Here is a 24,801-nt window from a genome sequence, read left to right as displayed (position 1 = left end):
CACAAAGAGTCAGACATGACCGAGCAAGTGAACAACGACCACAAGCTCTACACCCAGCCTTTTAGACTCTGTGATGACAGAATTCTGCAGACCTCCCATCTGCTTTGCTAGCTGGCTTCTTGTGCCAATAGGATGTGTATGGGAGACACCGCAAGTCAGGGTGACAGAGGAGGGACTCACTGTTTCTTTTAGTGGTGCCCCAGCTTTGGCCCTTCACTGGCAGTGGCAGCTGGTTCCAGCCTCCAGCTTAATTTTGGAAATTACTGTATTCACTTGTTCTGGAGTTCCCTATGTAACCCCATCCCCAATACCTACACTAGAAAAGCTTCTAGAGAGCCCTGACCTCCTTTGTTAAGTTCAGCCCCCAGACAGTTTCTGGGACATAGAAGACGCTGAAGAACCTGGGGTTGACTGACACAAGGTTATCCAGGGCTCTTACAACGTTCTTGTTCGCTGCAGGGACGGGGCGCTTTCTCCTACAGAAGGGTTGGGGGCGGGGCAGGTGGGGGGTAGGGAAGTGGGAAGCTAGTAACCACCCTCCTCTACCTTACTTTCCCCACTTCCTCCATACCCTCTCCTCGCGCCCATCCTTTCCTGGCCCTCCTCCCTCCTCCAACCTGCTCTGTTCCTCCTTTTCCCCTGCTCGCCCTCCGTCTTCCTACCGGCCCTTCCTTCACAGCCCTCGGTCACGTGTCCAACCCGAGGGCGCAGTCAGCGTCGCGCGCGCAGGCGCTGGAGCACATAGGGACCCCACCGCCAGCGAGGCGGGAGGATGGCGCTCGTGGGGCTGCCCTTGGTGCTGTTATTCTTGGTTGGGGACTCGGCAGGTAATGGTCACCAGTGGGTTTGGCAGCCAAGGGAAGCGGCAGAGTTACCTGGGGGGGGGGGGGGGCGGGGCGGGGGTGGGAGGGAGGGGGGGGGTCTCATCGCTTCTCGGCCTTTTGATTGAGATCAAGTGTAGACGGGGTCTCGCTAACGACTGCCCCTCCCCGCACCCGTTACTGGCGGTTGCAGGCCCGCCCCGCGGTTGTCTAAGGACATGAACCTGGGGGTGTGCGCGGGTGACATTGTGGAGCCACAGTGTTGTTGCTTGGGCGTTTCTAGTGACCCTGCTGCCTGCGCTTTCTCCCTTAAAGCAGATTTTCTGGAGTCCAGGATCAGGAGTCAAGTTTTTATGTACCCGGGGCCCTACAGAACCTTGGCAGGAGATGTACAGGAGTCAGGAATTGTGAATGCCAAGTGTGCCAGGCACTCGGGCTCATGAGAAAAGGGCCTCAGGCCAGCCAGACTTGACACCCACTTTAAAATGAAGTTAAAATGGTAACATCTAGTGGTAAACTTTGTATTTATTATCCTGAGCAACAAAAGAAAGCAATATCGTGAATTTTTGAGTTACTTTCTCTGACTTTTGGGTTCCTTTAGCTGAGAAAATGGATTTTTTGTTTCTTAAATACTGTGATGGAAGAGAGGGGAAATGGTCCCTGATGGTGGAGGGCTGTGGAGGGATCCTGAGGCATTAGGGAAGTCCTGGGGGCAGTAGTTAGGGTCTTCCTGCAGCCATTTTTCTGAATTAGCTGGTGCTCACATCTCTTGGCTGGCATGCCTCTGAGGTAGGTGTCGGTCAGTATGGGCTGTGGGTTCATCTTCCGCTGGCTCTGAATGTCCTGCTGCATACAGGGACCCATTCTGCTGGGACTAAAGCGGCACTAAGTTCTGTCGCAGCTGAAGCGCCATCCTATTCCTCTTGGAAGCCCCCCTCAAGGAACAGTAGGTGGACCATGGGACATGGCCTCTTCTGCTGTTGTTCCAAGGGTTGGGTAAGCATTCTCCCACTGAGGCTCAGGGAAGGTTCTCTCTGATCTCTAAACGTCCACTGGCTCCTCAGGAAGTGGCTGGTAGGGTGAGGGGAGAGGATCACCAACCCTGAGGAAGGCATGAGAGCCTCTTTTCTGACTTTTGTTATGTAGCTCCAAAGTCTTCTCTCAAGCAGACCTATTAGAGTGGTCAGTTATAGAACTGGTACCAAACATTTTCTGTGTGCCTGTTAAGAGAGGTGTCAGAATACAACTGAATATACTTTCTGGAAGTTCTTCAAAAGCTGGACATGGGAGAGAAAGGGAGAAGGTGCAGCTTGTATACATTACAAGCTGGATTTTGAAAACCCCTTATGAAGAAGAATTGACCTTAATCATATCCTTTAAAATGTCTGTTTTCTTCTTGCAGCCTCTTTGAATGCTCAATTTAGTCAACATTCAGAACATAGAACAGTAAGTAAGAAACCACTTTTACTGTTTCTACTAATACAATGAAGCCCACAAAGGTTGGAGTTGGAGACTGGTTTTCAGGTCTGACCTGCCACTTTGGAAACAGTTGACTGAATCTTTAGAAATCAGATTATCAGAAAGGCTTTTTGATACAGTGTAAATTTTGGTTGAAAAAGGCTCGGTCTTTGGGACTTCCCTGGTGGTCCAGTAGCTAAGACTTAGAGCTCCCAATGCAGGGGGCCAGGGTTTGATTCCTGGTCAGGGAAACACGTGCCGTAACTAAGAGGTTGCATGTCACAAACAAGATCCCACATGCCGCAACCTGGCACAACCAAATAAATAAAATAATTTTTAAAAAGAAAGGAAACAGCGCAGACCTTGGGAGCCTCAGGGCTTTGTTTCCTTTGATGATTCAGAAGGTCCTGGGCCTAATAATTATACGCTGTACAAAACATTTTATGTATATTAATAAATTAGATTGTGTGAAAGTAAAGGAAGACCAACCAAATGAGAACAAGAAAAAGGAGTTATTCAACATGTACCCCAGTGTTCATTGCAGCACTATTTACAATAGCTAAGACATGGAAGCAATCTAAATGTCCATGGACAGATGAGTGAAAAAATAAGATTACACACACACAAACACAGAGGAATATTGCTCAGCCATAAAAAAGAATAAAATAATGCCATTTGCAGCAATATGGATAGACATAGAGATTATCATGTTAAGTGAAGTAAGTCAGAGAAAGACAAATATCATGTGATATCATTTAAATGTGAATCTAAACTATGACACAAATTAACCTATCAATGAAACAGAAACAGACTCAGATATGGAGAACAGGCTTGTGGTTGCCAAGTGGGAGGGGGAGGGAAGGATAAATTAGGAGTTTGGGATTAACATATACACACTCATATATATATAACAGATAAACAAGAAGGACCTGCTGTATAGCATGGGGAACTATATTCAATGTCTATTAGTGATCTATAATGGAAAAGAATCTAGAAAAGAATCACTTTGCTGTACACTGAAACTAACATAACATTGTAAATAACTATATGTCAATTATCTTAAAAAGTTAATTTTAAAAGAAAGAGCTAGTTATTCAGAGCTTGATGTAGCAAGTGAGTCAGTCATGTCACCTGTGTTTTAGCTGAGACTCAAAGGCAGAGGAGTGGTAAAGCTTTATAATGGGAAAAAGGGAAGGCATCACGTGTGCCTTGATTGAGGCTGTTGGCATGGGGAGGCTGGAGGTGGGAAACTAAAGGCAGGCATAGTATGTGAATGATTCAGAGGGCATATTTGGATTTTTCTAATTGGGCCTGAATTGGAAGCAGGGGTAAAATTTAAGGAAAATATCAGTTGTTAATTAAGTCTTGGACATTTGGGGCCAACTGTTACATAGCTTACTGTTTGACTACCTGGATGTCACTAGAGATAGCTATCTGATTTCTTACAAGTCTGATTTCTTACAAGTCCTTCACAGCATGTTGGCTTCCTGGACTGGTTATTCTAAATAATGGGTTGGTTTCCTGGCTAGCTTGCTAAGGTTTTGGGTCATCAGTTCAGTTCAGTCACTCAGTCGTGTCTGACTCTTTGTAACCCCATGAATTGCAGCATGCCAGGCCTCCCTGTCCATCACCAACTCCTGGAGTTCACTCAGACTCATGTCCGTCGAGTCAGTGATGCCATCTAGCCATCTCATCCTCTGTCATCCCCTTCTCCTCCTGCCCCCAATCCCTCCCAGCATCAGAGTCTTTTCTAATGAGTCAACTCTTCGCATGAGGTGGCCAAAGTACTGGAGTTTCAGCTTTAGCATCATTCCTTCCAAAGAAATCCCAGGGTTGATCTCCTTGCAGTCCAAGGGACTCTCAAGAGTCTTCTCCAACACCACAGTTCAAAAGCATCAATTCTTCGGCGTTCAGCCTTCTTCACAGTCCAACTCTCACATCCATACATGACCACTGGAAAAACCATAGCCTTGACTAGACGGACCTTAGTCGGCTAAGTAATGTCTCTGCTTTTGAATATGCTATTTAGGTTCTTTTTTTTTTTTTTAGGTTCTATTTTAATATCTGGTCTGACACTGTCCATTTTTACATGCAATCTCTGTTCTCACAATGACCTTGTAAAATAAATAGAGATGATTATTTTACATACATGGATATTGACCTCAGTGGGTAAGGTAACTGAGTATTCATGTCAGTGTAGACATGAAGGTTTCCAGAAAACCTTCCCACCCTGTTTCCTTCCTCCAAAGTAGACATAAATGCACTTTCTCTTTGTTTCCATTCAAACTATACTGCATCATCATCATTACCATACTAGTGTAGGGGAGGAAAAAAATCTTCCCTCTGCCCTTCTAAGTTTTCAGCTGGGGCCTATACAACAAAGGAGAGATTAACCAGAGAAAAATAAACAAATGTTTATTAACAAGTGTATTGTGCATACACATGGGAGTACTCAGAAATGTGTAACTCAAAGAGGGGGCTTAGAAATCTGCCTTACCTTGCATATTTAACAGAAAGCAATAAATTTGTGAAAGATACACCCAACTGATTGCAGAGTTCCAGAGAATAGCAAGGAGAGATAAAAAGGCCTTCTTAAAATGAGCAATCCAAAGAAATAAAGGGGAAAAAAAAGAATAGGTAAGACTAGAGATTTCTTCAAGAAAATTGGAGCTATCAAGGAAATATTTTGATTCAAGGATGGGGATGATAAAGGACAGAAATGGTAAGGACCTAACAAGCAGACGAGATTAAGAAAAGGTAGCAAAAATACACAGAAGAACTATACCAAAAAATTTTAATGAGCCAGATAACCACAATGGTGTGATCACTCACCTAGAGCCAGACTGGAGTGTGAGTGAAGTCAAGTGGGCCTTAGGAAGCACTACTATAAACAAAGCTAGTGGAGGTGATGGAATTCCAGCTGTCCTAAACTATGATGCTGTTAAAGTGCTGCACTCATTAGGTCAGCAAATTTGGAATACCCAGTCTTGGCCACAGTGTTTCCACAGGACTGGAAAAGGTCAGTTTTCATTCCAGTCCCAAAGAAGGGCAATACCAAAGAATATTCCAACTACTGTACAATTGCACTTATTTCAGATGCTAACAAGGTAATGCTCAAAATCCTTCAAGATTGGCTTCAACAGTACATGAACCAAGAACTTCAAGATGTACAAGTTGGGTTTAGAAAAGGTAGAGGAACCAGAGTTCAAATTGCCAACATTCGTTGGCTCATGAAGAAAGCAAGGGAGTTTCAAAAAACTTCTGCCTCATTGACTACACTAAAGCCTTTGACTGTGTGGATCACAACAAGCCAAGGAAAATTGTTAGAGACAGGAGTTCCAGACCACCTTACCTGTCTCCTGAGAAACTTGTATATGGGTCAAGAAGCAACAGTTAGAACTGGAAATGGAACAACTGACTGGTTCCAAATTGGGAAAGGAGTACGTAAAGGCTGTATATTGTTACCCTGCTAATTTAATTTATATGCAGAGTATATCATGTGAAATGCTGGGCTGGATGACTCACAAACTATAATCAAGATTGCTGGGTAAATATCAGCAACCTCAGATATGAGATGATACCACTCCAATGTGAAGAGAAACTAAAGAGCCTTTTGATGAGGGTGAGAGAGGAAAATAAAAAAGCTAGCTTAAAACTCAACATTCAAAAAACTAAGATCATGGCATCTGGTCCCATCTTCATGACAAATAGAAGGGGAAAAAGTGGAAGCAGTGACAGGTTTTATTTTCTTGGGCTCCAAAATCACTGTGGCTGGGGACTGCAGCCATGAAATCAAAAGATGCTTGTTCCTTGGAAGGAAAGCTATGACAAATCTAGCCAGTGTGTTAAAAGCAGAGACATCACTTTGCCAACAAAGGTCCATATAGTCAAACCTATGGTTTTTCCAGTAGTTGTGTACAGATGTGAGAGATCATAAAGAAAGCTGAGTGCCAAAGAATTGATGCTTTCAAATTGTGATGCTGGAGAAGACTCTTGAGAGTCCCTTGGACAGCAAGGAGATCAAAGCAGTAAATCCTAAAGGAAATCAACTCTGACTATACACTGGAAGGACTGTTGCTGAACCTGAAGTTCCAGTATTTTGGCCACATGATGCAAAGAGCTGACTCATTGCAAAAGACCTTGATGCTGAGAAAGACTGAAGGCAAAAAGGAGAAGGAAGCAGCAGAGGATGAGATGGTTAGATAGCATCTTCGACTCAATGGACATGAATTTAAGCAAGCTCTGGGAGACAGTGAAGGACAGAGGAGACTGGCAGGCTATAGTCCATGAGGTTGCAAAGAATTGGACATAATTTAGGGACTGAATAACAATGTTTGTAGATAAATGACAGGACAAAGGAAAATTGTTTTAGGCTTCCAATAGTGGCAAACAGTAGGAAGATAAATAATGGGAGGAAACTAATGGAATAAAGTTTGTTTGCAGGTTCTTTAGGTGCCATTTCTGGGCTGATAAGAAACCAGAATAATTTCTAGTAAATGAGAATTTATATTCTGCCTTTAGGCAGAAAAGGGGAAGTCAAAACTGCGCATTGACTGCCTTTAGCTCCAAGTAATGTCTATGTCAAGGAGCCATATTTTGGGGTGACATAGACTGAGTTTCTTTCAACAGTAAAGGATACCAATCAGCGTTCTAAATTCTTTATATAGAATCACTCACTTAATCTTTTACAGCACTAACAGTGGGTACCATTCTTATCTCTCTGGCCAAGGTCACATGGAAATGGTGAAACTGTAGTTCCAATCTATGCATCTGACTCCAGATCCAGTGCTTTTAGTTACCCCATCATAGCAATGGATTGTAATTGTCTGTCTCTCCCTAGTAAACTGTATATTTTGTGATGTCTTATTGTTTGGTGCCAGATTTTCAGCACTTAATGGGTACCTGTCAGGAAGCATTTAACAGGAGGCTTCTTGTGTGCTGTTTTGGATCTGTCATGAATCCTGTGTTCCTCATTAATTCCTGAATATTCAGGAATTAAGAGGAGTGGCAAACCACTCCTGGGGCTGAGGAATGCATGCATTTCCTTGTTAGTTTTTCCATAGGTGATAAGTAACTATTTACGACCCTCTTCCTTTTTATGAACCATACAGTAAAAGTGATTATTTCCGACCCTCCCTCTTTGATATGGATTGCCTTATGTTTCCTTGATAATTTGTAAGTCTGGACTTTTGATCGTTATCTTTGCTGAACAAGCCACCTTGTAAGACAGTATATATACCCACACTATGTAGAATAAAACACCCTTGTTCCATCAGAGCTTGGGTCCCCGTGTCTGTCTTTCTTTTTCTTTCTGGCTAATTCTTTGGAGTGCAGAAGCCCGCTGAGCTCACTTTCTTGCCTGGGCTTGAAAGACCCTTGGTGAGAGGGCGCCCTGTGCCTGCGTGAAGCAGTGCAAGCTCCGTGTCAAGGGCTTTATTGGTTTTCTGTGTAAACCAAGGAATATCAGCCTCTTTCTCTCTCTCTTTTACTTTCTTATCGTCAACTCCAGACCACCGGATTCTGGTCCATTAAAGGACCTCAACAGGTACCCAATAATAATTTTGCTCAGATGACTCAGTTTTTCTTGGGTGTGAATTTCTTTCAGAAAATGGGGTTAATAGTGAAAATTCACTCTGCAATCCTCCATTTAAGCAACTCACAAATGACCCTGTCCTTTCTCTCTGAATAATTTCCACAGGAGACCGATCACTGGTTGTAGGTTACTGTCTTGTATGACTTCTCTCCTATAAAGTGGATTATTTCCCATCAATGGAGTTATATTTTCACCAAGACTCAAGTGGCTATGTTCACAAGCCCCTTATGAGAGTTTCCAGTCTTATTTTAATTAAAAATGTAAAGACAGTATCAGTTCAGTTCAGCTGCTCAGTCATGTCCGACTCTTTGCGACCCCATGAATCGCAGCACGCCAGGCCTCCCTGTCCATCACCATGTCCCGGAGTTCACGCAGACTGACGACCATCGAGTCCATGATGCCATCCAGCCATCTTCATCCTGGGTCGTCCCCTTCTCCTCCTGCCCCCAATCCCTCCCAGCATCAGAGTCTTTTCCAATGAGTCAACTCTTCCTATGAGGTGGCCAAAGTACTGGAGCTTCAGCTTAAGCATTATTCCTTCCAAAGAAATCCCAGGGTTGATCTCCTTCAGAATGGACTGGTTGGATCTCCTTGCAGTCCAAGGGACCCTCAAGAATCTTCTCTAACACCACAGTTCAAACGCATCAATTGGTCGGCGCTCAGCCTTCTTCACAGTCCAACTCTCACATCCATACATGACCACAGGAAAAACCATAGCCTTGACTAGATGGACCTTAGTCGGCAAAGTAATGTCTCTGCTTTTGAATATGCTATCTAGGTTGGTCATAAATTTTCTTCCAAGGAGGAAGCGTCTTTTAATTTCATGGCTGCAGTCACCATCTGCGGTGATTTTGGAGCCACAAAAAATAAAGTCTGACACTGTATCTACTGTTTCCCCATCTATTTCCCATGAAGTGATGGGACCAGATGCCATGATCTTCGTTTTCTGAATGTTGAGCTTTAAGCCAACTTTTTCATTCTCCTCTTTCACTTTCATCAAGAGGCTTTTTAGCTCCTCTTCACTTTCTGCCATAAGGGTGGTGTCATCTGCATATCTGAGGTTATTGATATTTCTCCCAGCAATCTTGATTCCAGCTTGTGTTTCTTCCAGTCCAGCGTTTCTCATGATGTACTCTGCATAGAAGTTAAATAAGCAGGGTGACAATATACAGCCTTGATGGACTCCTTTTCCTATTTGGAACCAGTCTGTTGTTCCATATCCAGTTCTAACTGTTGGTTCCTGACCTGCATACAGATTTCTCAAGAGGCAGGTCAGATGGTCTGGTATTCCCATCTCTTTCAGAATTTTCCATAGTTTATTGTGATCCACACAGTCAAAGGCTTTGGCATAGTCAATAAAGCAGAAATAGATGTTTTTCTGGAACTCTCTTGCTTTTTCCATGATCCAGCGGATGTTGGCAATTTGATCTCTGGTTCTTCTGCCTTTTCTAAAACCAGCTTGAACATCAGGGAGTTCACGGTTCACGTATTGCTGAAGTCTGGCTTGGAGAATTTTAAGCATTACTTGACTAGCATGTGAGATGAGTGCAATTGTGCAGTAGTTTGAGCATTTTTTGCATTTCCTTTCTTTGGAATTGGAATGAAAACTGACCTTTTCCAGTCCTGTGGCCACTGCTGAGTTTTCCAAATTTGCTGGCATATTGAGTGCAGCACTTTCACAGCATCATTTTTCAGGATTTGAAACAGCTCAACTGGAATTCTATCACCTCCACTAGCTTTGTTCGTAGTGATGCTTTTTAAGGCCCACTTGACTTCACATTCCAAGATGTCTGGCTCTAGATTAGTGATTACATCATCATGATTATCTGGGTCGTGAAGATCTTTTTGTACATTTCTTCTGTGTATTCTTGCCACCTCTTCTTAATATCTTCTGCTTCTGTTAGGTCCATACCATTTCTGTCCTTTATCGAGCCCACCTTTGCATGAAATGTTCCCTTGGTATCTCTAATATTCTTGAAGAGATCTCTAGTCTTTCCCAATCTGTTGTTTTCCTCTATTTCTTTGCATTGATTGCTGAAGGCTTTCTTATCTCTTCTTGCTTTCTTTGGAACTCTGCATTCAGATGCTTATATCTTTCCTTTTCTTCTTTGCTTTTTGCCTCTCTTCTTTTCACAGCTATTTGTAAGTCCTCCCCAGACAGCCATTTTGCCTTTTTCATTTCTTTTCCATGGGGATGTTCTTGATCCCTGTCTCTTGTACAGTGTCATGAACCTCAGTCCACAGTTCTTCAGGCACTCTGTCTATCAGATCTAGGTCCTTAAATCTGTTTCTCACTTCCACTGTATAATCATAAGGGATTTGATTTAAGTCATATCTGAATGGTCTAGCGGTTTTCCCTACTTTCTTCAATTTAAGTCTGAATTTGGCCATAAGGAGTTCATGATCTGAGCCACAGTCAGCTCCTGGTCTTGTTTTTGTTGACTGTATAGAGTTTCTCCATCTTTGGCTGCAAAGAATATAATCAGTCTGATTTCGGTGTTGACCATCTGGTGATGTCCATGTGTAGAGTCTTCTCTTGTGTTGTTGGAAGAGGGTGTTTGCTATGACTAGTGCATTTTCTTGGCAAAACCTATTAGTTTTTGCCCTGCTTCATTCCGCATTCCAAGGCCAAATTTGCCTGTTACTCCAGGTGTTTCTTGACTTCCTACTTTTGCATTCCAGTCCCCTATAATTAAAAGGACATCTTTTTTGGGTGTTAGTTCTAAAAGATTTTGTAGGTCTTCATAAAACCGTTCAACTTCAGTTTCTTCAGCATTACTGGTGGGGGCATAGACTTGGATTACAGTGATATTGAATGGTTTGCCTTGGAGACAAAGAGAGATCATTCCGTCATTCTTGAGATTGCATCCAAGTACTGCACTTCGGACTCTTCTGTTGACCATGATGGCTACTCCATTTCTTCTGAGGGATTCCTGCCTGCATAGTAGGTGTAATGGTCATCTGAGTTAAATTCACCCATTCCAGTCCATTTTAGTTTGCTGATTCCTAGAATGTCGACGTTCACCCTTGCCATCTCTTTTTTGACCACTTTCATTTGCCTTGATTCATGGACCTGACATTCCAGGTTCCTATGCAATATTGCTCTTTACAGCATCGGATCTTGCTTCTATCACCAGTCACATCCACAGCTGGGTATTGTTTTTTCTTTGGCTCCATCCCCTCATTCTTTCTCGAGTTATTTCTCCACTGATCTCCAGTAGCATATTGGGCACCTAATGACCTGGGGAGTTCCTCTTTTGGTATCCTATCATTTTGCGTTTTCATACTGCTCATGGGGTTCTCAAGGCAAGAATACTGAAGTGGCTTGCCATTCCCTTCTCCAGTGGACCACATTCTGTCAGGCCTCTCCACCATGACCCGCTCTTCTTGGGTTGCCCTGCAGGCATGGCTTGGTTTCATTGAGTTAGACAAGGCTGTGGTCCTAGTATGATTAGATTGGCTAGTTTTCTGTGAAGATAAAGAACAAAGACAATACTAAAACATCCTACAATGTACAGGACAACCTCACACAGCAAAGAATTATCTGGTCCAAAATATGAGTGCAGTTGAGAAATCCCTTCTAAACAAAACTAAACAAGAAATCATAGGTGATTTATTATGGGTATGATTTTTGCAGTGATAGTATATAGAACTCAATTAGTTGAAACATTAATAGGAAAAGTCTTAGGTCTGGTGTCAGGTAGGATTAGATTCAGCTGCAAGTAACATGGATTCTAAATAACAGCTCACAGAGCTGCCATCTTAGGATGTGGCCTTTGTCGTCCTGGTCTATAAAGGGAAGGGTTTCATGCACCCAAGAACAGGATAGAGGAATGGACAAAGGAGACTAAAAATTAGGGGAAGCAGAGGACAGGCTCAATTTTCCTTTAAAGGAGGTCCTCATAAGCAACTATACAATAATCCCATTTGTATCTGGTCAGCCTAATCTTGATCGTGTGGTCATACCTACCTGCAAGGGAGGTTCTCAGTGTAAGTGGTATTACCCCTGGCCCTGTGCCTTGTCATTGTCTTACATCAAAAAGATTGGCAATCCTATTTTCTTTTATGTTTTAAGAGAAAATGCTTAGAGTATGTATTTTTTGTTATTGTTTCCCTGCTTTAATTGACTTTTTCAATAAAATGACCAATTACAAGTCTTCCTAATCTCATTGGAAAAAGGGTATCTAGTCTCCTGTGGAAGCTGTCCTGGAAGCCATCATCTTAGTAAGCCTAGAGCAGGAAGAGCACATCAGGCTCCTAGAAGGAGATAGAAGGCTGAACAGAGGATGGAAAGGGTTAAAAGTTTTTCTTTAGTTCAGAGTTTGGCCAATGCCCTGTCCTACTTAGGTCTCTACGAATCCATATAATATGAAGAAAAAGGTATATTTCATTTATTCAGAATACTAAACACTTGTTCTGAAGTGAGGAAAGACGATCACTATTACTAAAACAAAACAAATACAGCAGGTCATATATTCAACCTGTTATTAGAGTGAGCCTCTGCACGCTATGGTGTGACCACTGTAACCAGTTCTAGTCTTGGTCCTGCTGGAGACTAGAGGCTATGAGCAAGACATATTACCTCTCTGGCCTCAATTCCGTTGAATCTGAGGGTGGAGTTCCATGATCCAATATCAGTTTGTAAGGGCTGCTGTAATAAAGTCACAAACTGGGTAACTTGAACAACAGAAACGGGTTGTCTCACAGTTCTCAAGGCTGAATGTCCAAACTCAAGGTGTCAGCAGGGTTGGTTCCTTCTAAGGGCTGGGAAGGAGAATCTGTTCCATTCCTCTCTCCCAGTATCTGGTAGTCTCAGGCATTCCTTGTCTTGTAAATGGCATTCTCTTGGTGTCTTCACATGATCTTCTCTGTGGGTGTGACTCTGTTTCCAAACTTTCCCTTTTATAAGAACACCAGTCATATTAGATTAGGACCCACTCTCCTAAACTTATTTTAACATAATTTCCTATATAAAGACCCTAATTCCAAATAAGGTCACATTCTGAGGTGCTAGGGGTTAGGACTTTAACACATCTCTCTGAGTGGACACAGTTAAACCCATAACGACCCCAAAGGCTAATTCTGGACGTATTACTTTCTTTAATGATGTTGTTCAAATGCCAGTATATTAAAAGTCCAGAGAAAAAGATTAGATTCATGAGAATGTCTGGGTGTTATGCCAAGAGATTAGGTGCAATGAAACAGGCCATTCTCATGTAGGTGGTAGTGAAGAGTAAGTTAGGAAGCTGGAGGATAGATAGTTAAGTAGGTTTGGTGGCAAGTCTTGGACTTTCATTTTAAAAATCAGCTATATTGAACCTTCTTTTGAGGTCCTTTTCTTACATAGAAGATATTGATCCATTGCTTCAACACACCATCTGATTTTTGTATTAGAAAAAACATATTTTTGTGTGGAAAAAACAATCTTTTTGTAGGATATTTCCAGGAAATCTAGGGAAACTTAGGGCTTTGTCTTCCTCTAAACTGCTGTATGATGAGAATATCTCAAGTTATTCTCCAATTTCTGTCTTCCTTTCTCTTTTCTAGCCAAACTGCGATCAGTATAAATTACCAGGATGTCCCAGGGACTTTAGCCCTGTGTGTGGAAGCGACATGTCCACTTATCCCAATGAGTGTATTCTGTGCATGAAAATCAGGTAACAATTTTATAATATAAACTAGGCACATTTTCTTTAGTTCTTCTCTTGCATTTTGATTACTTAGCAAGTTGTGACTCTTCTTGGACATAAGAATCAAATGTGACATAAGTAGCTCTGTTTTAAGACTGACATTTAAAAAGACCCAGAATCTTTCAGTGTATTTTCTAGGTCAAGGTTAGAAAAAGAAGTGTGTGATTAATCAATTATAGATGAGATAATTAAGTAATGTACTATCCAGGGATGGGTAGTTTCCCAAATTTTATTTAGGATTGTAGCAGTGGTGCTGCTTGCAGCCCCATCATTCAAGTCTGTGCTGAGCACCAAGAAAGAAGACCTGGATCTGTCATGCAGTGTCTATGGACAGTTCCAGGGTTATGATTCAGTGTGTTTTCAGAGGAATGAAAGAAAACAAGGGAAGGAATGATAGCTATATCTGGGTTTTGAGGCAGATGTATGGAACTGAGGCACTGCTATGTAGAAAACCTTAGCCCATTATCAGTTCCACCCATCCTGGCATAGCAGGAAGGGGAGCAGGGATGTCCCAGACCATCAAGAATGCTTTGTCCCTCAGGAGACAGGATGGCAAAGTGGTAGGACTTAAGCGCATGTCCTCTAAGGAAAATACCAAAATCACAACTAACTGCTGAACAACCACTGACAGAAAAAACTGGAGCCAACCAAAAAAGATATTCTACATTTAAAGAAGAAGCCACAACAAAATAGTAGCAGGCATGCTTTCATGATATAATTAAATCTCATACCCTCCAAATGGATGATCCGCAAACTGGAAAATAGTTATATTGCAGAGGTTCTCCCTCATGTCAGGCTCTGCAGCCTGGGGAGTCCAGCATCAAGACGAGGAGATTCAAGAGCATCTGGCTTTGAAGATCAGCAAGGCTTGCGTGGAGGATCGCCATAGGACTGGAGGAACAGAGACTCCACTCTTGGAGAGAACACAGAAAGTTTCACATATATTGAGTCTTAGAGCAAAGCAATGAGTCCATAGGAGCCTGAGCTGACATATCTCTGGGTCTGGGATGGTCTCCTGGGGAGGCAGGGATCAGTTGTGGTTCACTGGGGAACAAGAACACTGGTGGCAGAGACTTCGTGGAACATTCATTGGCATGAGCTCTCCTAGAAGTCACCATTTTGGCAAAGATTCCCGGCCCCACCCAATAGCTGGCAGCCCCACCCATCAGCAGACAAGGTGCTTACAGTTGTCCTTCACCAACATCTGCCTATAAATACATCCCTTGACACAGCCTGTGTACCAGAGGGACAAGACCCAACTCCACCCACCAGTGGGTAGGTGCCAGTTCCTCCCACTAGAAAGCCTGCACAAGCCCCTGGATCAACCTCATCTGCCAGGGGACAGACATCAGAAGCAAGAACTCCAGTTCTGCAACCTGAGGAACAGAGACCACAAATATGGGTAGTTAGACAAAATAAAATAGGAGAGGAATAGGTTTCAGATGCAGAAACCAAATGAAACCCCAGAGAAACAACTAAGTGAAAGGTAGAGAGAGGCAATCTGCCTAAAAAGGGATTCAGAATAATAATAATAAAGATGATCCAAGATCTCAGAAAAAGAATGAAAGCATAGATGAGAAGACATAAGAAATGTTTAACAGAGAGCTAGAAGATTTAAAGAATAAACAAACAGCGATGAACGATACAATAAGTGAAATGAAAAATACACTGGAAGGAATCAATAGCAGAATAAATAAGGCAGAAGAATAAATAAATGAGCTGGAAGACATACTGGTAGAAAACACTGCTGCAGAACAAAATAAAGAAGAATGAAAAGAATGAGACAGTCTAAGAGACCTCTGTGACAATATGAAATGCATCAATATTTTGCATTATAGGGGTCCTAGGAGGAGAAGAGAGAGAGAAAGGGCCTGAGAAAATACTTGAAGAGATAATAACCAGAATTTTCCCTAACACGGGAAAGGAAACACTCATTTAAGTCAAGGAAGTGCAGAGAGCCCCATACTGGATAAACACAAGGGGGAATATGCCAAGACACATATAAATCAAACTGATAAAAATTAAAGACAGAGGAAATAAAGGAATAAAAAGAATAAACGAAAGGAGAAAAGCAACAAATGACATACAAGAGTATCCCCATAAGATTATCAGTTGATTTTTTTCAGCAAAAACTATGCAGGCCAGAAGGGAGTGTGTATTTAAAAGTGATGAAAGGAGAAAACCTAGGACCAAGAATATTCTACCCAGCAAGGCTCTTATTCAGATCTGACAGAGAGATCAAAAGCTTTATAGGTAAGCAAAAGCTAAGATAATTCAGTGCCACCAAACCAGTTTTACAACAAATACTAAAGGAACTTCTCTAGATGAGAAAGAAAAGGCCACAACTAGAAACAAGAAAATTACCAATGGCACAGCTCACTGGTAAAGGCAAACACACAGTAAAGGTAGGAAATCATCTGCACACAAACGTGAAGTCAAAACAGCAACTGTGAGAAGAGGAGAGTACAAATGCAGGGTACTGGAAATGTATTTGAAATTAAGTGACCAGCACCTTAAAACAATCCTGTATATATCTCTATCTATCTATCTATCTATCTATCTATATAGACTGATATATAAAACCTCATATAAGCACAAACCAAAAATCTACAACAGATACACACACAGAAAAAAGCAATCCAAATACAACTCTAAAGAGAACAAAAGAGGAAGGGAAGAAAAAAGACCAACAAAAACAAACCCAAAACAATTAACAAAATGGCAATAAGACCATACATATACATAACTGCCCACCTGATGCAAAGAACTGACTCATTGGAAAAGACCCTGATGCTGGGAAAAATTGAAGGTGGGGGGAGAAGGGAACAACAGAGGATGAGATGGTTGGATCGCATCACTGACTCAATGGACATGAGTTTGAGTAAGCTCTGGGAGCTGATGATGGACAGGGAGGCCTAGCATGCTGCAGTCCATGGGGTCACAAAAAGTCGGACATGACTGAGTGGCTGAACTGAACTGATAGATAATTAGCTTAAATGTAAATGGATTAAATGCTCCAACCATAAGACATAGACTGGTGGAACGGATGAAAAAAAAAGTGCCATATACTTGCTGTCTACTAGAGACTCACTTCAGATACAAGAACACATACAGACTGTAAGGGAGGGTATGGAAAAAGGTATTTCATACAAATGGGAAGCAAAGGAAAGCTAGAGTAGCAGTACTTATGTAAGACAAAATAGACTGTAAAATAAAGACTGTTCAAAGAGACAAAGAAGGACACTACATAATGATCAAGGGATCAATCCAAGAAGACATAACAACTGTAAATATATATGTATCCAACATAAGAGCATCTCAATATATAAAGCAAATGCTTACAGCCATAAAAGGAGAAAAGGGAGTTGGAGAAAAGTTCCACCTACACTGTTGGTTCACGGTTCACGTACTGCTGAAGCCTGGCTTGGAGAATTTTGAGCATTACTTTACTAGCATGTGAAATGAGTACAATTGTGCGGTAGTTTGAGCATTCTTTGACATTGCCTTTCTTTGAATTGGAATGAAAACTGACCTTTTCCAGTCCTATGGCCACTGCTGAGTTTTCCAAATTTGCTGGCATATTGAGTGCAGCACTTTCACCGCATCATCTTTCAGGATTTAAAACAGCTCAACTGGAATTCATCACCTCCACTAGCTTTGTTCGTAGTGATGCTTTCTAAGGCCCACTTGACTTCACATTCCAAGATGTCTGGCTCTAGATTAGTGATTACATCATCATGATTATCTGGGTCGTGAAGATCTTTTTTGTACAGTTCTTCCATGTATTCTTGCCACCTCTTCTTAATATCTTCTGCTTCTGTTAGGTCCATACCACTTCTGTCCTTTTTCGAGCCTGTGATGCTTTTGAACTGTGGTGTTGGAGAAGACTCTTGAGAGTCCCTTGGACTGCAAGGAGATCCAACCAGTCCATTCTGAAGGAGATCAACCCTGGGATTTCTTTGGAAGGAATGATGCTAAAGCTGAAGCTCAAGTACTTTGGCCACCTCATGCGAAGAGTTGACTCATTGGAAAAGACTCTGATGCTGGGAGGGATTGGGGGCAGGAGGAGAAGGGGACAACCGAGGATGAGATGGCTGGATGGTATCACGGACTCGATGGACGTGAGTCTGGGTGAACTCCGGGAGATGGTGATGGACAGGGAGGCCTGGCGTGCTGCGATTCAGGACACGACTGAGCGACTGAGCTGAACTGAACTGAACACTGTTGGTGGAAATGTAAATTGATACAGCCACTATGGAGTGTCCTCAAAAAAACAGAAACAGAACTACCATATGATCCAGTAATCCCATTCCTGGGCATATATTTGGAGAAAACCATAATTTGAAAAGATACATGTACCCCTATGTTCACAGCAGCAATAGTCAAGACATGGAAGCAGCCTAAATAGCCCATCAACAGAGGAATGGATAAAGAAAATGTGGTATATATTCAATACTACTCAGCCATAAAAATGAATGAAATAATGCCATTTGCAGCAACATGGATGGACCGAGAGACACAGAAAAACAAATACCATGATATCACTTATATGTACAATCTTAAAAATGATACAAATGAACTTATCTATGAAACAGAAACAGACTCATGGACTTGAAAAACAAACTTATGGTTACCAAAAGGGAAAGGTGGGAGGAGGGATACATTAGGAGTTTGGGATTAACATATGCACACCACTATATATAAAATGGCACCCCACTCCAGTACTCTTGCCTGGAAAATCCCATGGATGGAGGAGCCTGGTAGGCTGCAGTCCATGGGGTCGCCAAGAGTCAGACACGACTGAGTGACTTCACTTTCAATTTTCACTTTCATGCATTAGAGAAGGAAATGGCAACCCACTCCAGTGTTCTTGTCTGGAGAATCCCAGGGACAGAGGAGCCTGGTAGGAGGCCGTCTGTTGGGTCGCACAGAGTCAGACATAACTGAAGTGACTTAGCAGTAGCAGCAACATATATAAAATAGATAATTAATAAGACCTTCTGTACAGCACTGGTGGCTCAGGTGGTAAAGCGTCTGCCTACAATGCGAGAGACCCGGGTTTGATCCCTGGGTTGGGAAGATCCCCTGTAGAAGGAAATGGCAACCCTGGAAAAGCTCACGGACAAGAGGAGCCTGGGAGGTACAGTCCATGGGGTTGCAAAGAGTCGGACACAACTGAGCGACTTCACTTTCACTGTACAGCACAGGGAACTTCACTCAATATTCTGTAATAAATCTGAAAAAGGATGGATATATGTATAGGTATTATTTTGTAATAACCTAAAAAGAAAAATAATCACTTTGCTGTACACCTGAGACTAAAACAACATTGTAAATCAGTTATACGCCAATATAAAATAAAAATTAAAAAAACAATATACAAGAGTAGTTAAACTCTGTGGCAGAATATTGTTTTTTAAAGTCAGAAGGTATGTACAGGCAACCTACACACCCTGCACTATCAGCTGGAAAATAGGTCTTAATAACTCTATCTGGTAGAATGTTTAGTAATAAATATATTACATCTGATTCCCTTATTGTAGAACACCTGACCAGCTCATGTGACCATAACTTCTCCTCCAGGTATGCTGGTTTGAATTTTAGGGGTCCATTCTTTGACCTCAGTCTTAAGTGAGTTACCTAGGTCTTCTCAAGAGTGATTTCTTGGAAATGTTAACAGTTCTCTGTGCAAAAATAGCAGAGTTGGGCTTTCACCCTCATTGTTTGCTAGATTTAGCTTTAAAAGTGACTGTCACCCTGGAGAGAATATAATGTATAATGACATGGGTCTTTTTAGTACAAATAGTGTAGGGCAGTTTCAATATGACAGATAACGTTTCAATATGGTGGCCCCGGGCAGGCTACCCCAAAATGTGCCACCATAGCATATTAAATATTGTGTATTAAAGTTGCTTAAGAAAGAGCCAATGCATGAGGGACGCTTTGACCCTTCTCTCTCCCTGAAAGCAGGAAATTAATGTCATGTGAAAGATGCACTTCCTTCCTCTGAAGGACACTTATATCAGAGATTGGGAATTTAAAGCTAAAAAGCCTTTATAAACAAGCTTTGTTACTTTTTAAATTTACTATCCCAAGCCAAAACTGTGTACAGATTCTTCACTTAGTAAGTACCCAAAGCCTAAGTTTCTTTGTCTTATCAATTCCTCACAAATGTATTGCTTCTTTGTCTAAAAAGAATAAAAGCTGCCTGTTTTGGTCACTTATTAGGTCCCATTTCCATGAGAGCTCTGTGCACCCTGAATAAAAATTTTTCTTTTTCTCCTGTTAATCTGTCTTGTGTCCATTTTATTACTAGTCTAGCCACAAGAACTCAAGAGGGTAGAGGGAGAAATTTCTTCTACCCTGACAGTTGGTGAGCCAGGAGGAGCCTGGTTGGAACTCACTTCCCGCCCTGAGGCTACTGCAGCTGAGAGATCCTGGGCCCTCTGATAAAGACCAGCAGAAGGTAAGATTTCTTACCACCTCAGCTTCCTGGATCTCTCCCTGCAAGGTCTGGTGGAAGGGGAAGTTAGCGAGAGTTCCTTATTTCCTCTCTAAATTTAGATTAGCAGGAGAAAATATTTGTCGAGTTAGCTCCTTGTATTTAGTAACTCTTGGAAATTCTTTTCTTCTCAGAGATGGTCACTGCTTTTTGTCTCTGTTGTTTGCCATAAGGAGGAAGAACTATAGGGCAGCATGCAGGCACAGGCCCTATATGCCTGTTGTTTGAGCTGGCCTCACAGACTGGTGAGTTAATGGTTCTCACCAGACCTGCATCTACTTAAAACAACCTTCATGTGGGTCTTCCATATAAAACCAGATGAGATGTGTTCTTCCATCTTGTTTTATGTTCTGAGAGCTCTGCCATTTGAAAGGTGTATCTGGTGGCCAGTTGACTAGACTTAAGTTCTGAGACACAAAGTCAGTACTCTCTTTGGCCATACCAGCTCTCAGGGGACTTTGTCATGGGGTCCCTATCCATAATGGGCTGTTGTTGTCTCAACTTTCATTGCCTTATTTTCTTACACTAACAATGTGAGTGAACTTTCTAATCATGTGAGAGCTATATCCTTGGAAACACCTTTTTATCTTTTGTTAAGCCATAAAAAAGGCTTACTGGTTTGAGTCTATATTTGAAATTAATATAAAATCCTAATCATCAATGGACAAGGATCCTTTTTTTAAAAAAAATAATTTATTTTTAATTGGAGGATAATTGCTTTACAGTATTATGTTGGTCTCTACCATATATCAACATTAATCAGCCATAGGTCAAAAGATCCTTTAATAGGTTGTATTTAAGAGGAAAAAATTTTGAAAGCTCTCATCGTAAGTAACTGTTCTTGGTACTTATGAGAGGAACAAATTGAAAGGAAAAATAAACTATAATGGTGAGCCTTAGAGAGTCCTTTATTAAGATGAAAAAACAGAAATTAGACTTAAAAGTAAGATCCCACATTAATTCCCCTTTAAAAAAATTGCCCACCTCCTCTACAATTCCTCAGGTCCTCCTAGGAATAACCAGGAAGTAGATTAGCTGGAAGCTTAATACAAACAATTATCAAAGGCTAATAGAAACAATTTTTTTTTTGTCTTGCAAAACTACAAAATTAGAAATGCAACTGTAGAAACAAATCAAGACCCACTTGTTTTTACAATTCCCAAAAGCTTACCTGTTCCTCTTAAAATGCCTTCTAGATATTATAGAAGATCACAATATTGGAGCAAAACTGTCCTGTACTTTAAAAATTATTTTAAAATAATAATTACCCTAAGGCTTGTAATAATAGATAAATATAATCCAAAACTCCTACGAGAAAACTGAACTTAAAAGGCCTTTCTTTGGCTTTAAAGGTTATATTGTCATATCTTTGAAATGTAAACACAGCCCACCTTGCCTGAGACTAATCTTCCATTGGCTGAATTGGTAGAATCTGAAACCGAAAAAGATAAAGAAGGAAAGATGCCTTTTAAAACACAAACTGCTGAAAGGATCTCTTGCCCAAATTTGAGTAAATCACACCCCTCTACAACTGCTTGTCAAGGGCAAATACAGAGCTTAAGTCCTCACAAATAATAAAAGATGTTAGCCATCTCTGTGAGTAAACTTCATTTTCTAAATTCTTCAGTAATTTAATTTATACCCTTAGAGTGTGGTAAGTTAAATGATGGGTGGTCATTGGATATCTGTATCATTTCCAAAAAGGAAATGTTGGAGCATGTGGGATCTTCGTTGCACCATGCGATCTTTCGTTGCAGTGCACAAACTCTCCAGCTGTGGTACATGGACTCTCTAATTGTGGTGTTTGGACTCTAGAGTATGCAGGCTCAGTAGCTGTGGGCTTAGTCACTCTGTGGCCTGTGGGATCTTAGTTCCCCAACCAGGGATTGAACCTATGTCCCCTGCATTGCAAGGAGGATTCTTAACCACTGGACCACCAGGGAGGTCCCTCTTGTGCTTTATTGAAAAATTGTGCCATGAAGTGGGGTTTATTTCTAAAAATTAAGAAATATACTTATGTTTGCCAAGTCACAAAATATGGTTCACAGTTGTTTACTTCATTATTCCCCCCCCAAATTTAGATTTCAAAGGATTAATAATTCTAATTAATATATGCAGTTAAAGGTTCCAGAAATGAAAAAAAAGTATTAAGTGTTTTGGGCTAAGAAAAGGTAAAGAGGTGCCTTTGTTTTAAAGAGATTTTGTCCTAAAGCTGGCTATTTCTAAATGTGAAAGAAAACAAGGGACAAATAAAATGAACATAGAAAATTACAAAAAGCTTATGAAAAAATAATCTTAAGGCATTTTATGTGTGATCAGGACTAAGACTAGAATGAGTTTAATTAAGGAATATCAAAAGTAAACTGGTACAAAATTAAAATCTGGTGTTTATCTCTGTTAAAAAGTTTTCTTGTTCAAAAGTACAAAGTTCTCTTGTTGGTCTAGTCTTAATAAGAAATTGTAAAAGAAAAAAAAAGTTTTCTTTACCTTTAATATATCTGTCTAGAAAACCAGATTCTATACTTTGTCTTTATCAGGTTTTTGATCACTTAGAAGACACCCACAAAAAAAACTCCTAAGTCTTTTCAATATTAAAAGAACTAAAGCTTTTTACAACTATTTAGCTTTCTGTATTTGCCAGGGACATGTTTATCACTGATTATATGGATAGCTAAATATTGTTTCACAGTGACCAATGATCCTGTTTGACCAAGTGTTTCAAAAATGTTTGATATGTTTGACAAACTGCAAAATTCCAAATGAACTCTTATTGAACTGGAAATGACTTTGGGGTTTTCCACAGGGCCCCTGGATACCTCAAAAATTTATTTTCTGTACTTATAAAAGAGCTATTAAACTAATTAGGCTTCTTTTTTATGTTAAATTACAAAGGAAGCATTTATCAAGTAAATGATAAACCCTCTTAGGTTGTATTATATGGATAAATGTTATTAACATAAATGTTCTAGAAAATAAATGAAATCCCTAAACTTTGGATATGTCATTATATGTTAGCCATAATTCTAGTTATTATCTTAAAATGATAGGTCTTAGAGATAACCAAATTTTCTTATCAATTCCATTATAATGAATCAGATCTTCAATAGTGGACATTTTAAAGTCATTTGTCATTTACACACAGTTACTCTTTTACTCAGATGCTTCTACAAAGGCTTTCTGCAAATGTGTTTTATTTTCAGGGAAATTCATGAGAAGAAATCTAACAAATATTCTAGAATATAGGTGTCTGATGACTTTCAAATCATACCTGGGTAAGAATTTACAGAACCCTAATGGAGAAATTGATGGCTTCAGAAATTTTTTAACAGAAGATCAAGTGGAACAAGAATTCACTATGAGACTAAATAAACTGAGGAAGATAATTGTAATTTTTTATTATTTATTAAAATGAAACATTGCTGAGTTTTAAAAATGTTTTCTCCAGATTTAAGGAAATCTTTTTGTCTTTTCTCTTAAGCTAACTATGACAGAGCAATTTGGTCCACTATACATTTGTAAGCAGCACTGAAACATTTCAGAAGTCAGAAACTCTCAGTGAGGATTCTTTTTTCTTGGCAATATAGTTATTTGCATAAGTTCAGTAAGAATCTGCTTTTCTTATAACACAGTTGGAAACATTGATCATAGTATCAGAGCTTTGACTGGAATGTCATATTGGTGAGAGATATGCATAGACTCAGATATGACCAGATAGCTTTGAGGAACTAAGGTTGACTTTATGGAGCTAACAAAGCCCTTTGGAAAAACAGCCTGGAATCTTACTTTCAGGTTTCCCAGCAGCCTTACCAGGTAAGGAAGGTCATTTCCTGGGACCTTTAGGAAACAGTGTGCTTTGGAGTCTTGTGTAAAGAGAGGAATTCACCCGAATCTATATCTATTGCAGACAAAGTCTGTTGCTGAATGCTTGGCTTGGCTTCTTATCCTTGAGAGGCTATTAAAAATTCAATCTGAGGTTCCTCATAAAAGGTTCCAGTAAAGCAGATTTAAGAGTCTATGTGGTCAATCACTATTCTTGCTGTACTTATGTAAACAACCAGGCCAAGTTTATTGGATCTAGATTTATTTTATGAAAAAATTAGTCTGATTTGGCCATCTTTGGTAATAATTGTAGAAAGAAAATCATCTTTCAGCAGAAACTATAATACACACTATAAAACAGATTTTAGTTCTGTTCATGGTCTTTGAGGTTTTTGTTATTTACTACCGTGAGCAGAAACTGTTACAGATTCTTTACTAGTTTTAAGCAGCCAAAGCCTAAGTTTCTTTGTCCTCTTTAATTCCTCACAAATGTATTGTTTGTCTAAAAAGTAAAAACTATAAAAGCTGTCTGCTTTGGTCACTTATTAAGTCTCATTTCTATGAGACCTCCATGCACAAGAATTAAAATTGCTTTTCTTCCTGGGAATCTGTCTTGGGTTCATTTTATTTTTATTCCAGCCACAAGAACTCAGGACAGTTGCAGGGAGGGATTTAATAATAAATGTGTTTTTATGGTTGTTCAATTTGCAGGGATGATGGTCATGATATTAAAATAATCCGAAGTGGACCATGCTAATGGAGCAGTTCACAGAAGAGGAATTGGAGAAACCACCTTCCACTGCACACTAAATGAACTTCATTTCCCGCGTTTCCCTTTTCCTGTATTTCTTTGCATGAGATTTTCTGAGATGAGTTGTGTAAGAGGGCAGTGACTGATAAAACAATTACAAAATCCTC

The 24,801-nt window shown here is 40.6% G+C and overlaps 1 protein-coding gene across 2 annotated transcripts; it reads left to right on the top strand.

The window, feature by feature from the left end:
• Positions 1-675: 675 nt before the first annotated feature.
• Positions 676-24,801, top strand: LOC138442566 (serine protease inhibitor Kazal-type 2-like). 2 transcript variants are annotated; one of them, XR_011257776.1, is made up of 5 exons: positions 676-827; positions 2,224-2,267; positions 13,420-13,529; positions 19,879-20,028; positions 24,595-24,801. XR_011257776.1 is itself a non-coding variant. In XM_069594205.1 (4 exons), exons 1-4 carry the CDS (start codon positions 773-775, stop codon positions 24,638-24,640), a joined length of 255 nt encoding a protein of 84 aa, XP_069450306.1. In that variant the 5' UTR covers positions 676-772; the 3' UTR covers positions 24,641-24,801. The 2 variants fall into 2 exon arrangements, 1 of the variants encoding a protein (XP_069450306.1); XM_069594205.1 differs by lacking the exon at positions 19,879-20,028.

This window comes from Ovis canadensis, chromosome 6 (assembly GCF_042477335.2).
Source record: "Ovis canadensis isolate MfBH-ARS-UI-01 breed Bighorn chromosome 6, ARS-UI_OviCan_v2, whole genome shotgun sequence".
NCBI classification, from domain to species: Eukaryota; Metazoa; Chordata; class Mammalia; order Artiodactyla; family Bovidae; genus Ovis; species Ovis canadensis.
The sequence above is the reverse complement of the archived record's forward strand: the minus strand, read 5'-3'. Positions and strand labels throughout refer to the sequence as shown.